The following is a 15,453-nucleotide window of genomic DNA, read 5'->3' on the forward strand; positions in this document are numbered from 1 at the left end:
TCTCAATAAAGGTCGAAACCGATCTGGATAGTGACCTTCCCTCATAATGTAAAATAGTAATACATCTCCTAGGAGCTGCGTTTTACATTACGAGAAAATATTAAGGACAATGATAGTAGCTTGCTCCACCTTTGCTCTGATTTGCCCTAGTGTTGTACCACCAGGCGTAGACTCATGCTTGGACTTGCCGAACATTCTTCGGCATGAAACTCTTAGATTTCGATCTTCGAGTTTCTTATTCTGCTTTAAAATAACGAGGGATTTTTTTATCCCCTTAATTAAATAATTTATATAATTTTCTTATATAAATATTACAGATTTTTTTTTTTAATTTCTTCCTAAATATTTTTCTCTTAAATCAAAAAGCACAGACTTGAATTAAACAAAGCGATTGTTTTTTAGTAAAGGCCTTCTCCTTTGCTCGGACGATCTTCAGATCACCCAATCATTTTTTTCATACCATGTCAATTGACAATTGACAATTGACATTTATGTCTTTAAGGGTGAAGCAAGATGCTTTTCATATTCCCCGCTATCTGTCGTGGTTACAGTGAGGGTAAAATTTACGAGCAGTTTGCTCGCCCTGAATGGGCATGGAGATTATGCATCGTTATAGGAGGCTAATATAGTTTTTGGTCTTCTATATTTGAATATGTCCGTTGGCTCATATGCTGCAGCTTGTTGAATCAAATCATTGGGGTGTGTGGACGTCTTTAGAAAAAACTTGGAAGCTAAGGATTGTAGATAAGAGAGAATATATGGAATATTTGTGTCTCTATGGAGCTGGCTGTTTCTAACATACCACGGGGCGTTCAGAATCATTCTCAAGCACTTGTTCTGCACACGCTGAATCTTGATAATGTTAGCGTTAGAGGTGTGGCTCCAGGCTGGAGAGGCATAGGTGATTATGGGACGAATCGTCATCTGGTAAAGTTGCAATTTGATTCTGTTGCTGAGCTTGCTATTTCTATTAATTAGCGGGTAAATCTGAGCTATGGCTTTAGATGCTTTTGCACATGCAGACTTGATATGTTGGTTGAAAGATAGCTTTTTGTCGAGAATTACACCCAGGTAATTTGTTTCTGTCTGCCAGGGAATTTTAGTATTGAATAGTAACACATCTCCTGCAGGAGACATTGGCCTTTTTGAGAAAAGAACCGCTGAGCTTTTCAGGGGGTTGACTTCCAATCTCCACCTAGAGAACCAACCCTCCAGCTTTAGAATGTTTTCTTGAAGCTTTCTAGTAACGAAGTGGGGTCTGAGGGATCTGGTTAGTATTGCCGTATCGTCCGCATACAGCGCTAAAATGGAAGTCATCGGATTGTGAGGGATGTCTGACATGTATACAGAAAACAGCAATGGAGCCAGTAGAGATCCCTGTGGCACTCCAGCAAAGATATGGCGCTGGGACGATATAGAACCGTTAATTTTAACTTGCATTGATCTATTCTGAAGATATGAACGGATTAGATGAACCATTTTTAGTGAGATGCCGGCTGAGATAAGTTTGTGCAGGAGTCCAAAATGCCAGATTTTATCAAATGCTTTAGATAGGTCTAGGAAAACAGCTCCTGTGTACTGGCGCCAGTTGTAGCTGGTGATGATATATTCCACAATTCTATGGATTTGCTGGGTAGTACTATGGTGTTGCCGAAAACCAAACTGTTCTTTAGGGAGGATGTTTAGGTCATTTATTGAGGTTTGGAGTCGTGAGAGGATGACCTTCTCTGCAATCTTACCCAGGTTGGAGATGAGACTGATTGGACGATAATTCTGCGGTAAGTGTGGGTCTTTGCCTGGCTTATGTATAGGAATCACATCAGCCAGTTTCCAGGTGGAAGGAAAATAGTGAAGTCTTAAGATTGCATTTATTATACTGGTCAGATGCACTATAGCTTTTCGAGGCAGCAGCTTGATCACCCTGTTTGAGATGCTGTCTGGTCCAGGAGCTTTATTGTTCTTAAGTTTTTTAATAATATCATATAATTCAACAGGTGATGCGGGTGCAAGATGTTGCTTTTGTATTTATATGGATATATCAGCATTCGTTACCGCAACTAAGATTGTCCATTTCTCTTAAATCACTTCCGAATTCATTTTGCCACATGTAGCAAAAATATCCCCAATATATTTGTAGGTTGAAATGATTCCATTAAAAATAGAATCAAATGCTATAAATGTTAAACTTATTTGTATTTGTATCTTCTCCGATACGCTGACATTGACAAAAGTAAAGTTTCTTATTTTAAATTAAAGCAATCTTTCCTCGTCTTTACCTGCGTGACGGGTAATGGACTGATCTCCTTTACATATCGCATATATGACATGTGTGACGTGACTATGAACAAAGCGAAAAGGCTTTGTTGACTTTACTAGTATTCTATTACTGACTGACGTGTCCCCTTATTTTTCTGTTGAAATGTTTTTTTGACCCTTTAATTTTGAACATTTTTCATCTGTTAATAAGGCTCTTCAAGATTCGTAAAACTTAATTTTTTCTGAAGTATTCAAATCGAATGTCTTTTTATCCCCTTTCAGTTAAGTTAAAATGCAGAAAAAGAAGAGCGGTTAGCAAGAAGTATTCGAATATATTAATAAATCATCTTGTAAAGGCGAGAAAGTCCGAGGTAAGGGATCTCAGCAATGTAATATTTTTCTTGACCGTTTGTCCCCACACCCATAACACTCGTTTCCGGTGTTCACTTAAATGCCACCACTGCATCCTGCAAAAGAGAAAGTTGTAATTTTCATTCACTTATGCACTGAACATAACAATTGTTCACTCGAAACTTTTAAACTTTAACTGATATTTTGCTCTTTTCAGTTTATCAAAAATCGGATTTCAGAGTTATTCAAATTATTGAAAACATGACTTAGAAGTCATGAAAGAATTTTGATACATTTATTTTGAGTTATAGCAGTTCAACTTTGAATATTAATTTGCATCCATATACATTCAGTGTAGATGTATATAAAAATGTAATCATTAAAAACAAACTCTATTTCCTTATTTTCCGTGTATAGTCTGATTAAACCGGAATCGTATTTCCATTTCCTCATTATTCGCAATGTCACTAGCTGTCATTCATTTCTTGGAAACGTTCTCTGTCACAAAATCTGTGTCACGGCTGTAATTTAACTAGTTTTTGTCATCTGTTTGCATTCCATCATCAGAAATATTGTGCGCAAGTCCATTCCCAAAATGAAAACTTGATTCAAAGGCTTTCTGATAGACTATACTGAATCTGTCAACACATCGTTTTTCTTAACGTGTAATCGATTGATATCCCAGTAATCTTTCCACAACATTATATTCATCAGTAAAAGTTGCCGTTTTTACACGTTCTGATTTTTTTTTTTTTTATGGGGTGAATTACTTTAACCTTTTGATAGCTCCTTGCATCACGTTTCATCCTTACTATTTATTTCTTATCCATCTTATCCTTATCGAAAAAGAAAAGTTAAAGTGGATGCTGTATATGGTATTAAGTTCATAGAAAATGTCTTCAAAATTTTATTGTAAGCTTATCGCCAAACATCCGCTGTTGATTTCTTTTATTAAAGATATGAAAATTCATCGAGTTTTTTTTTTTTTTTTAATTTAAAGTTTAACTTAGTGGATTGCTGCAAATGTTATTTCAAACTGCAGACATTAAGGGAATGGTCCCATATGCAGTAGTAGAAACAGTACGAGAGCTGATAATCGCCCTCATCTCGCTTGGATATTTTACATTAGGAAGAGGAACTTTACCTGATCTAAGATCAAGGTCATATCTCCTTAGGCGTTTTGCGAGCCGCTACTTGAATGGCTGTCATCACTTTTATTATTTTTTTTTTATCAGTAGTGACTGATTTTTTTTAAGAAAATTACGATTAATTGCTTTATATCTTATATAACCAAAAGTGACTTTTGTACTTTAAGCAATTCTTTCTGAAGTTACTTAGAATCCAGCGTCCACGATCGCATCCTCAAGTTTGAACAAAACTTATTGCAGTAATAAATTCTTATATTCTGAATAAATTCTTATATTTCTAATAATTTTTATTCATTCCACACTTTTTTGCCGCATTTTAAAAACTCAAATACTGAAGTTCTGTTATTTAACGTTTTTTGTTCATATCAATTTGTCTAGCTTCATAATTTAATGAATTAAGGTGCATATTTTGAAAGCATAAGATGATTGAACACAAACTTGCATTCCACCATTTTTTTTTTTCTGGATTTCTGAATGACTTAGCAGAAGTAAGGTACTGCTTGTTAACTTCTTCGTGACCTGTCTTCTAGCTATCATTTTCCCATCACAAATGGCAATTTACCAACCTCTCTATTTGTACACACCTTATAAGTGTGATATTATGTAAATATAATACTTAAAAAAAAAACTTTTAGAAAGTATCTGCATAAGGGGAAAATTATGGGTATTTCAGGTTGCGATTTTCTCCTCGTTAGGCGTTTGAATGAATAAGTATTACTCTAAAGTTGAAATGATCCCTAGAGAGCGATCAAGTGTGACTTAGCAATAGCTTTTCATGAGTTGAAAGTCGGTCCACAGGTAATTAACCATTTGCTTGAGTGAAAAATATCACACAGAAAATAGATTCTTTGTATACTATAAAAAGCACTCTTTATAAAGATTATTCATATGACACAGATCTACATTTGCATATTTTCTATCTGTGGTGATATAGCAGTAATACCAGAACTTACATGGATTTTCAAATTGAGTATAAGGATGCTTTATTCTTTGCATATTATGTGTATACGTTTTCAAATATTTACATACAGTTCGTGCCTATGAGCGTTTGAATGTCACACTCATATCGTTGATTTTCAATAGTTAAAAACCCGCATCAGTGTACATTCTCGGTGTCTGGATAATTATCATTAGGTAGATCGCAGGTTGGATACCTGATTTTAGATGAGAAAAAATTTAGTGTAAGTTGCGTGTGTATGAGAAATTTTAACGTTAATTGAATATCCTCATTAACTTTAAATTCCTTCTTCTTGGGCCACCAATAGTTTTTCTACTGTTTTAAAAATATAAAGCAATAACCTAACAGGAATACTTCGATTCATTGTCCATAATACATAGCTTTTTAAATCTTAGCAATCAAAAGGGCTTGCTCCATATAATTCGGAGTAATTTATTTAGTTAGCAAATAAAACTCTTGTCAGTAACTCGCAGTTTTCATGGCAGCTGTTGTTGAATTGTTTAGATAAGCATAATGACTGCCGGCTTAACACGGTAAGCAGGCGATGCCACCTTCTTCTAGGGGGACGCTGGAGTGAGTAGAAAAAATAAAATAAAAACATTTCAATATTAGTGCTTATTAAATATGGACGATCAACTTAAAATTGCATCGAGGCGCCACGACCCTTAGAGCTGACAACGACAGTTTCCAAAATAACATCACTAGCTTATATGGTAAAATAAACTGCATTTATCTAAACATAATTGGTTTGTTTTTGAAGTTAAAATTCAATTCTAGATACAAGATTTTTAAATTTCTACTGTTCAAGAGAATTTGGGCTAGTTTCCATTATGTAGATCCAAGTAGTTAGCAGATAAACCGGGAAAGGCCAAATGTACAGACATTACAGTAGCCGAAGTTTGTCCAGAGGAAAGTCCTTTATTTCACAACTAAAGGCAACCTAATATTTACTCCTCAAACGAAGATTCAGTCATTGGTTGACTTTCCCACACCCCTTCCATTTGCTTTAGTAGATGCACTGAAGGTTTTCGATGTCATCATGAGAGCGCTTATCATCGACTGCAGGTCTACTTTAGAGTATGGTTGTTCCCTTCCCCCTAGTAAAAATAAACCAGATTAAGCCATTCAAGTGATCAGGTATTTCCTTTCTGAGAGATAATGTTTTTCTGCGAAATAATGGTATAACACGATGATGTCAAATAAGTAAATTAATACCATTTATTGAAACTTTTATAATCTGCATTATAAGTACCACTACGTGTGCCAAAGAGCTGAAAGGCAACAAAGCGATTCTCTCGCTAAAATACGATGAGAAACGCTAACGCTGCACGAGCCATATCATTCAATATTACAAACAACGTAATATATATATTTTTTCTCTCTCAATTAATTTGTTCTCGTTTGTGGCTTTTATTTACGTTTTAAATTAACTTTCTAATTATTCTGTTTCTTGAGTGGTCTCAAGACTTCATTATTACAATTCCAGTAATCTGTATCAGTACTTTCAAAAATGGTGGGTAGAATCAATAATTACTGACTACCTCTTCCCTATTTGTTCAATGCTACTTGAGTGGAAATGTATATGCCGTGCAAACCCCCCCCCCCCACTGATTTCTTGCAGGGAAGAGCATTTATCTTCTATTCGGAGATCCCCAAATTTGGGAATGACAGCGAACGATTTTCATGCAGGCAGTTTTTTTTTTTTTTCTGTTCTGAGATTCGAACTATTTAAACATTGAAATATTAATAATGGTAGATATGTAATACATTTAATATGAAACATGTATGCTACTTTGATCAAAGCATTCGGTTTTGTTTATACATGTGCTATGTAAATTCACCCCCCGTTCCAAACTCGTAAAGAGGGAAATTTCAATAGTGTATATGTATACATTCTCATTCTTTCAAGAATGAGAACAGTGATAAACCAAGCAATGAAAGTCTGTCTCCGTTTCTGTCTGGCGCTCTATCTCAGAACATCGAAGTGCGACAGTACATGTTACCCTAGCAACAGTGACACCTGACGTCACCAGACAGCTGCCAAAATATCCCATTATCCTCTTGTATCTGTTTGTAGCTATCAGCCGTACGGGAGTTACGTCATTGGGCTGACTCAGTGTGTGGTTATAGCACAGCTCACTCACCTTGCAGGATGTGAGTAGCGTAAAGCTCATTGCGAATCTTATGTGGGTGCAGGAACGTTTTCTATCTTCTCAGGCCACCAGGAAAACGTTCGATTTATCAGGGCAGTGAAATATTAAACGCTGGTGTTGATGTACTTACAGAGCATGCCGTATTCGTTTAGACAACTACGTCACTAACAAGCTGGTTAAGCTGATATATTCAATCGGGGTTTTCTGTCAATCACTTTTGAACAGTGTCAATATTTCGACACAGTCGCTTTCTCCCACTTAATGGAAATCTAGATGCGCGTATCGGAGTTGCTAACGAATTGAGGTCAAATATACGTGTATATAATTTGAACGCTAGTTTTTCTCCGCATGGTCTTTGCTTTTGATCCCCGGATTCTTACAATGATATCGAAAGACGATTTTCAGTCTAGCGAAAATCTGGACCAGATTAGTTGTCATATTATGCCCACCGAAACTTGTGTAGATAACAATCCATCCATCGCTTCCAGCACACTTTCTTTTCGCTACCAGCCCAGCGTTGATGGCAGTCACCCTGAAATAATGGAGATGGCTAATTGGACTAAAACTGAGGGTAAGTAACGTTATTTGAGATGCATTATTTTGATGTAAATATCACTTACGAAAATTTGAAATTGTAGAATATTAGTTTGTACATACTTAGAATACTTAAAGTGTGTTATGGCATAGGAAAAAATGTCCAGTATTTTCCGGTTTGTCTTGTCTTAGATTTTAGTCTTTCTCTTATCTTCAATTTTTTTTTTTCTGATTAGAGATTAGATTATATGATGGAGTTTGAACTATGCTTTATCTTTTAAGTGGTTCGTACTTCATTACATAATCCAGTGTTGGATTCTCTTTGAGATATCAGTGTTATGCATATTGATGAAGTAAGATCAATACACATAAAATGATCACTTTAAAACCAGATGGGATTTATCATTTCTTTTTCCAGGTTCGCATTATTACCTTATTGAACACTTTAAGTATGGAACTTCGTTCCAAGGAATGCTTTTAGTATGTTCTTTGGAAATGGATAACATATATTCGCAAATAGCATTGTTTTTTAGGATATCCAAGTTGATTAAAGAATTTCCCACACAGACTATACTGTACATACAACGTGCAAAACAGTACAGTGTATATTTGTTCTTTTTTTTTCTTTAGTAAACGAAGTATACGAAAAATGTCCTTATTTATGCTGTATAAGTATTAATATCATTACATAAACAAATCACTACGTACGTGCATATTGGAAGATGTTCATTCTGCCAACACGTGCAACTTTGGCGTCATGGCAACACTCGACATGTGATCCTGTCGCAGTTTAGTTCTCTATATCTTATGTAATTCCTGTCCGTTTATGAGAATTTCTGAAGTCTTTGAGTAGTCAACTAGTATATAAAAAAATTAGCTATTTTTCTCAATATAAAAATTAAAACCAAGTTATAAAACTTGATTTTTTTTGTGTGTGTTATAAAAAGCTGTCGACTTTCTTGTTCCCTTTCAGTTGTTTAGTAATTTTTACGTACAACTAATTCAGCACTTTTGGATGGAAATCGGTCGCTAAATAAAAACAATTTATTGGTTTCCGAAAGCAGCGTTATATATACCCTGATATACAACAAGTATAATCTGTAAATGAGTTAAACTCTTTCTACATTCACGTAAGAATACAATTTTGAAGGGGGTGGGAAAGATGCGACGTCCCCAATTTTTTTTTTTTTTTTTTTTTTTCAATAATAAAAATACTCCCCCTCCCTCGTTGGAGTACATCATTAATTTTATATTGTTATTAAAAAGGACGGATTCATCAACACTTGTAGAACACTAGATCCTGAAGGGGGGGGGGGGGGAAGAAATCTGCTGCGTAGTAGGAGCAGGCTGACTTATGCATACCTGCCGAGGTCGAGCTTAAATTTAGTTACGTTTATGCCAATAGAAAACAATCCAGCTTTTCACATATGGGCATAACATTACAGCTACGTGATAATCTTATTTCCATCATTCTCCACAGGCTTAAGTGGTATTTCATATGATAGGTTAACTTACTATGGAGTGCAGGTTCACCTGCAACGCGTGAAATCTTTTGAAGACTTTTCAGCTGAAAGTGAATTATCTGGCCTTTCTAAGGAGATGACAGGGTTATCCTGACAAATGGCCTCATAGCTTCATTGGCTGGAAGTATGGCCTCATAAGCCATACTTCCAGCCAAGCAAACTGGTCTTTAGATAACTTCTGTATTTATCGAATATAATACTGTACTTGATTCAAGGGTTTAGTTCTTTTTTTTTAGTAGTAATACTAACCGAGCATATCTGTGGCTGTTTTAAGTCTAATCCTCTGTGATTCATATAAGTCAAAAGTCATCAAGTTTGATAAGCAAGATGCCTTTTTATTTTGGTCAGATGTTGAAAAATTAGACTGCCAAATAGTGAACTTAAAGATATACCCGGTAAGATCGGGATTTTTATTCTTTTGTAAACATTGTGAAAATTTTTTTTTAGCATTTAATGTCCATTATCTAAAGTATAAGCATATTGCAGTTAAGATTTTTAGTTAAAAAAAAAAATTGCCCCAGACGCGAATTTCCTTCCACAAACAGATAAAACGACTAGTTGTTTGCACGAGATATCGAAGAACATTTTATAGTCACAGGAGGAGCGATCTCTGAGTAAACCTGCTAAATAAGGGATAAAATAATTACTGTATGAAAATAAATAGTGAATGTAACACTTCCCCAATGAAATGAAGATTTTTTTTTCCCATTTATTTACGTAGTTAGCTAATCTCCTAAATAATTTATCTTTTGTGCACATTTTGATGTGCTTATTTATCATATTTGATATTATTGTTCGACCAATGATTTAATAATAAGCGATTCTGCTCTAGAGATCGAATACAGTTTTTTTTCCCCCCCAAGCATCGTGATCTTAAAATAGTCTATCAGTGTACACACCAACCAATATAGCCAGTTGTTTGATTTCATTGTTATTTGAAAAATAGTCTTATCAAAGTCGAATTTTTCATACAGCATTACTAATATTAATAGATAATTCTACTGGTGTCATTATCGAATGTACAGACTGTTTCGAAAGGAAAACAAAAAAATAAACGCGAACATAAAATATTTTGTTTAAAATCTCATTTATCAAACATGGCACAGACCCTCGAAACTTCATTAAAAGATAAATTCCACTAACTTTGAGTTTTGATCATGGGAAAGGTGGTGTAAGCAAAAACAAAACTCCGCTTTGAGATACTAGGTTAGATAAGTGCACGGTGTTATTAATAGATTCGTGTGTTCCTTTGGTGGTTTTACAAGCGTTAGCAGTAATTTGAGTAGTCAAAACAGGAAGATGCAAGCAATCGCTCCTGAAAAAAAATTTTAAAGTCGTTTTTTTTTTTTTCCCCTAGGCATTTCTCTGCACATGACAAGACAACATGCATTCTTTCTATAGACACTGCCTGAAAGAATTTTTCCCCAAATCCAATAAAGTAAGTTGTCAAATAGCTTCCTTTAACAATAGAGGGAGATTAACTAACAGATATATATATATATATATATATATATATACACACACACACACACACACACACACACACAGTACTTACTACTTTTAGCGCTCCAGCACCCACCTATTAGTAACCCGTTGTCAGTCGGTAATAAGTCTGTGCTGTGTGCATCAGCCGTATCTCACAGAGAAATTTAAAACTTGGCAGCAGTTTTAGATTGATTAGAAGTGTAATATATTATGAAAGACTGTATGTATATAGATATTATTACGAGAATTCTTGAAGGAAAATCTCAAACTAGTTATGAAGGTTAGCGGTGAATTTATTCTGAAGATAAGACTCGCATAATTGGCGACGCCCAATTTTGCAGCTCTATAGTTATGTAATTTTATTTTTTATTAATGAAAACCTTAAACCTTCTTTAAGTAAGAACCCGAGCAATGATGGATGGGGTAATTCAACACGAAATTTATATCTAGCTTGATACTGAAATGTGTTATAACTTTACTAGTCTATTTGGCTTCGAAATTGTCCTTAATGGAGTCGTGCTAACTATCCGATTTCCAAAATGGGTGGCATTTCGGAAAATATTATATTTGAAGAAAAGCTCAAATTTAAGAAATCTAAATATTTTTAAGAATTTCAAGAAAAATCTTAAAAGGAAGCAGACATTTGCACCTGAAAGTAGACACTTTTATTAAATAATTGTTTTTGTCAGTTTATTTCATCATGTGATAATACTTATTCCAAATTTAAGTCCATAAACACCATTTAGAATAATATTCTAGGATATGAATTATTTCCCCTTTTACTTACCACTCAGTTTATTACTTTATATACTAATCCGTTCAGAGAAAAACATCAGCAGCGTTTTTTATAGCTCAGTTGTATTAGTGTAGATTCTGGTAATATTTTAAAGCAAATAATTTCTTAATGCTGTTGACAGCTGGCTACTTAAAATAGTACCCTCTCCTGTTTCATACCACATGTATTTGTCAATAGCTTTTAAACAGATCATCGTTCATAACTTGTGGGCGTCATTATCAGTGATAGCAGATATTTAAAAATATCCTAGCTCGTATAGAAGTTCGCAGGTTCCCTGTTAAGTAGATTGTACAGCAATTCGTGCTTGGCAAATTCCAAAACGTTATCATACAGTATTTCATATTCCCCGCCTCGAAATTTATTTTGTAGTGTTCTTTGGGTTTTTATTATCACATTGTTAACTTCAGCGCAGCAGTTCACTTAATATTGGAAAGGGGAAAAAAAAAAAAAAAAAAAAAAAAATATATATATATATATATATATATATATATAAAATACACACACACGTCGCGGGGGGGGGAGTGCATTAATATCAGGTCGAACTTCTTTCGTTAATTACTGAATCCTGTAAGGTAAGGCGAGACAGGCATCTGTAGTGATTTGTGCGTCAAACACTATCATATAGATATAGAAAATTATTTAAAAGATTGACAACTTCACTGATAGTGAAGTTTTAGATGATAGCAAACATTCTTGGTCAGAGGAACAAGAATAGGATATCGTCAGAACTGTTGGAGCCCCTAATATTAGTCCTGAACCACAATTCGTTGGCCTGTATGTATGGATCGGTTCCAGAGTATAACGTTGCTGAGTAATTATAAAATAGGTTACATTTAATGAGTAATATTTTCAGCTTCATTCCTCAGGAGGATAAGAAATAATTCTTCTTGAACAAAACATAGAATTTTGATATGCTGGAATTTGATTCGGGTCCTTTTTATTCTGATTTTTTCTGGACGCATTTCCGAACCCTCTTCTGCTGTACCTTTCTTACTGGAGTTTGTAGTCAGGTACAAGTTATCTAAATACGCAAATATGAAAGGCTGTTTTGACCAAATCTGAATAGTCTGTGCAGCAGTACTTGTGTAACTTAGAAGACCATGATTACTAAGACCCATATCCAGTTCTTCTCTGTTCATTCAGAAATGAATATTAAATTAGCTTGATGAATGCATACTTCGTAGACTATATGCAACATTCCTTTTATGTCGAGATAAGACATATTTACCACTAAAGGATAATACATACTATTATGCTCTTTTTCTTCAATAATGAGATTCTTTATTACACTGAACAACAAATTTTTTCCGCTGTAACTTTCTAAAATGAATTTAGTTCAGTAATATTGCGATGTGCTGAATCCAAATCCAGAAAAATACAACCCTGACAATTCTCTCAAGTAGGGAGTTATTTTTATCATTAATAATCATACTAAGTGTTTCACTTATTGTTACTTAATGTGTTGTTTTGTAACTGCTGTAACTCAAAGGCACGTCAGCTGTAGTTCAAAAATAGAGGAATGATTTGAACACTTCCTTTTTTCTTCTGATTTGATACGCAGTCATCGTCAACAAGTTACACCACTTTTTTAAGCTATCAACAACTTAATCTGACTTGAACAGAAGGAATTAAGCGAACGTTAGAAATTTGACTTTGGACAGCTTGGAACTCATCTTGAATTTTCTCTTTATTTTCAACAAAATGTTTTCTAATTGATTTTTTAAATTATTTAACCATAATTAAATTATGTTCTGGCATACTGATGTGCTGGATAAATTCCATTTTTAAATTCTAAATCCTAAAATACAGAATCCACTTGTTTCAATCCTAATTAGAAAATTATTGTTGAACTACATTAAACAGTTTTGCATATGGCAGCTAACTATTTCGAAGAGAGCCCAGCCAACCGACTTACATCTGATTGAATTACTTTTTTGTTGACAATGCTGAATTGTCATGAAACTTGGTCGTTCTTCAAAGATGGCATTACGGTTTGCAGCAATTATTCCATTTGACTGTGAAAGTGCTATTTTAATAACATTTCTATAACGGCTGTACATGGTATACTACCATCACCTTGCGATCATAGTACAAAGTGATTGGGGTAATGCTAGATAACGCGTTTGTCATTTGTAGTTTTCCATGACGTCATCTTGTTATCCTTCCATGTATATATGCCATATCGCGAAAGAAAATTACGCGTACCAGTATTTTTATAGGTGTATATTCCTATACTTAATTTTCAGTATGTATGATTGCAACTTTTGATTTTTTTTTTGAATGGTCTTTTTGCGATAGACAGGACGACAAATAAAACGGTATTAAATCAACGATCTCCACTCAACATCCCTACTCACATCACCTTTATCTTGCAAACAGCATTCGGTTAGAGTCGACTTATGCTTCGTGAGAGGTATAAGATAATAGCTAGAGGGATCTTCCTTTCAACCTTTGAGCTCTGTACACAAATTGAAGGATCGTTTTGGAAACCTTTTGAAGAATTCTGTGTAAAACATTATCTGTTCGAGTTATGTGATCGTAGTTCGGTCGCCTGCATCTTGTTTATCATTTCGAAATTTAGGACGTCCGGTCGACCTGATCCAAATAACTTGTACTGTCTGCAGAAACGTAAACACTATTTCGGAATATCGGATAATTGCAACAATCTGATTATGTAAACGTTAATTTCTGAGTGAAGACAGTTATGAATGATAGTTGTAATGTATGACATCGATCATACTATGCATATTTTTAATAGTATTATGTCTGGTGAGCATTACAGAATATTGCATCAGTGCTGACTTCAATGTGCGTTGCAGAACATTTCAAGTAAAATATGTCTTAAAGTGAATTTTGTTTCCCAGAAACAAAATTCACTTCAAGTAATGCCCCTCCTTCCTTCAAAGAATGTAGCCAACATTCATTCAGCCTGTTTTAAAAATCTATAGGCAACTAGCTCCACTTTTCACCATCGAAGTTGAATGCATTCCCACGGCGTGATAGATAAAAGCGATGTTCATAATTAGTATTTATATCTGTGTGCTTTTGTTGAGTTAATCCCGTAACTCAACAAATTCTGTTTCCCGAAACCAGTTCTTCCGGAGGACAAATCTACTTTACTTCCCAAAAATAATATAAAATCACAATTAAAAACATTATTATTAAGATATCAGTGGTGGTTCTACGGTCTTGATCTGCATCCAGACCGTAGACATGGTCTTGGACTGCAGGCAATTGGATGCAGTCCTCATAGAAAGTGGCACCTTCTGGACCAGCATGAGTGAGGAAGAAGATCCATTTCCAGCTCCTTCATTCTTTTATAACTTGCTTCCATAATTTTGTGATTCCGACATTTTTGTGAAAGTGTCATCGTATTGAGCGAGCACATGCTTTTAATAAACATTCATTTTCATTGTCCAAAACACAGAGGTTGGTGTTTATGTATTTTGGAAAACGAGATGAAAATTGAATATGCCCTCGCAATTACACTAAAACATTACGTTTCAACAAATCTCTTATCTGTCAAATACTACTTTACTTGGGTTGATCCATTAATTTTTTGTGTCCATATTGAACTAGATTTGCGTTTCCTTACAAAAAAAAAACAATTCGTTTGAATTGTTAATTTTGTGAAATTTCTTTAGGCGTATATAAATACAGTATGTCTGTATTAGCGAGTAATAGAACTATAACGAAACTCAATACATTACTTGCAATAGCAGTATACCCTATTACGGAAGAAAATCTTTAAAAGATTATATTGTTGATTTGATTGTTTTTAAATCCAGATTAACACATCTTTAGCAGGCGAACTGATGTTTGCTCTGAGGAATTTGAAATGAAGTTGCGAAAGTGAGATAATTATGACACTTTCGTGATATCTTCGATTAGTATTGCACTATTTAAGACAAGTCTGTAAAGAGTCCATGTATTATCTTTTTATCAGTACTTTCGTTCTGGTCGCGGGGAAGAATCAGAGGACTCGAAACAGTATCGGGTCAGTGGAGTGTTATAATCAAAAAATTAATAAAAAGGCGACATTACCAACTCTTCGAAGATCGTGTTTTTCTTAAATACTATAATACCAAGAATCATAATTTCTGTAACTGTCGCTTGTTTTCGAAAATTGTTTGTAATTACGTCCTAAGGAATTAAGGCTGAGGATGGTGTATTATCTGTTACGGTTTAATCGCATTTTCTTCTGATCGGGTCCCAGTTTTGGGGGGATGAAGTTTAAAAAGGGGGTTAG

At 34.6% G+C, this 15,453-nt stretch overlaps 1 protein-coding gene across 1 annotated transcript in view; it reads left to right on the forward strand.

Moving 5' to 3' along the window:
- The first annotated feature begins 6,845 nt into the window (after positions 1-6,845).
- LOC150103079 (uncharacterized) overlaps positions 6,846-15,453 on the forward strand; it is a 65,407-nt gene continuing 56,799 nt past the window's right edge. The window contains exon 1 of the mRNA XM_090398152.1: positions 6,846-7,437. Coding sequence (XP_090254278.1) covers positions 7,215-7,437 — 223 coding nt within the window. The 5' untranslated portion in view covers positions 6,846-7,214. The remainder of the gene's footprint in view (positions 7,438-15,453) is intronic.

The sequence above is a fragment of the Typopeltis vanoorti genome, chromosome 9, assembly GCF_054136105.1.
Source record: "Typopeltis vanoorti isolate ZY-2024b chromosome 9, IOZ_Tvanoo_1.0, whole genome shotgun sequence".
In the NCBI taxonomy this organism is placed as follows: Eukaryota; Metazoa; Arthropoda; class Arachnida; order Uropygi; family Thelyphonidae; genus Typopeltis; species Typopeltis vanoorti.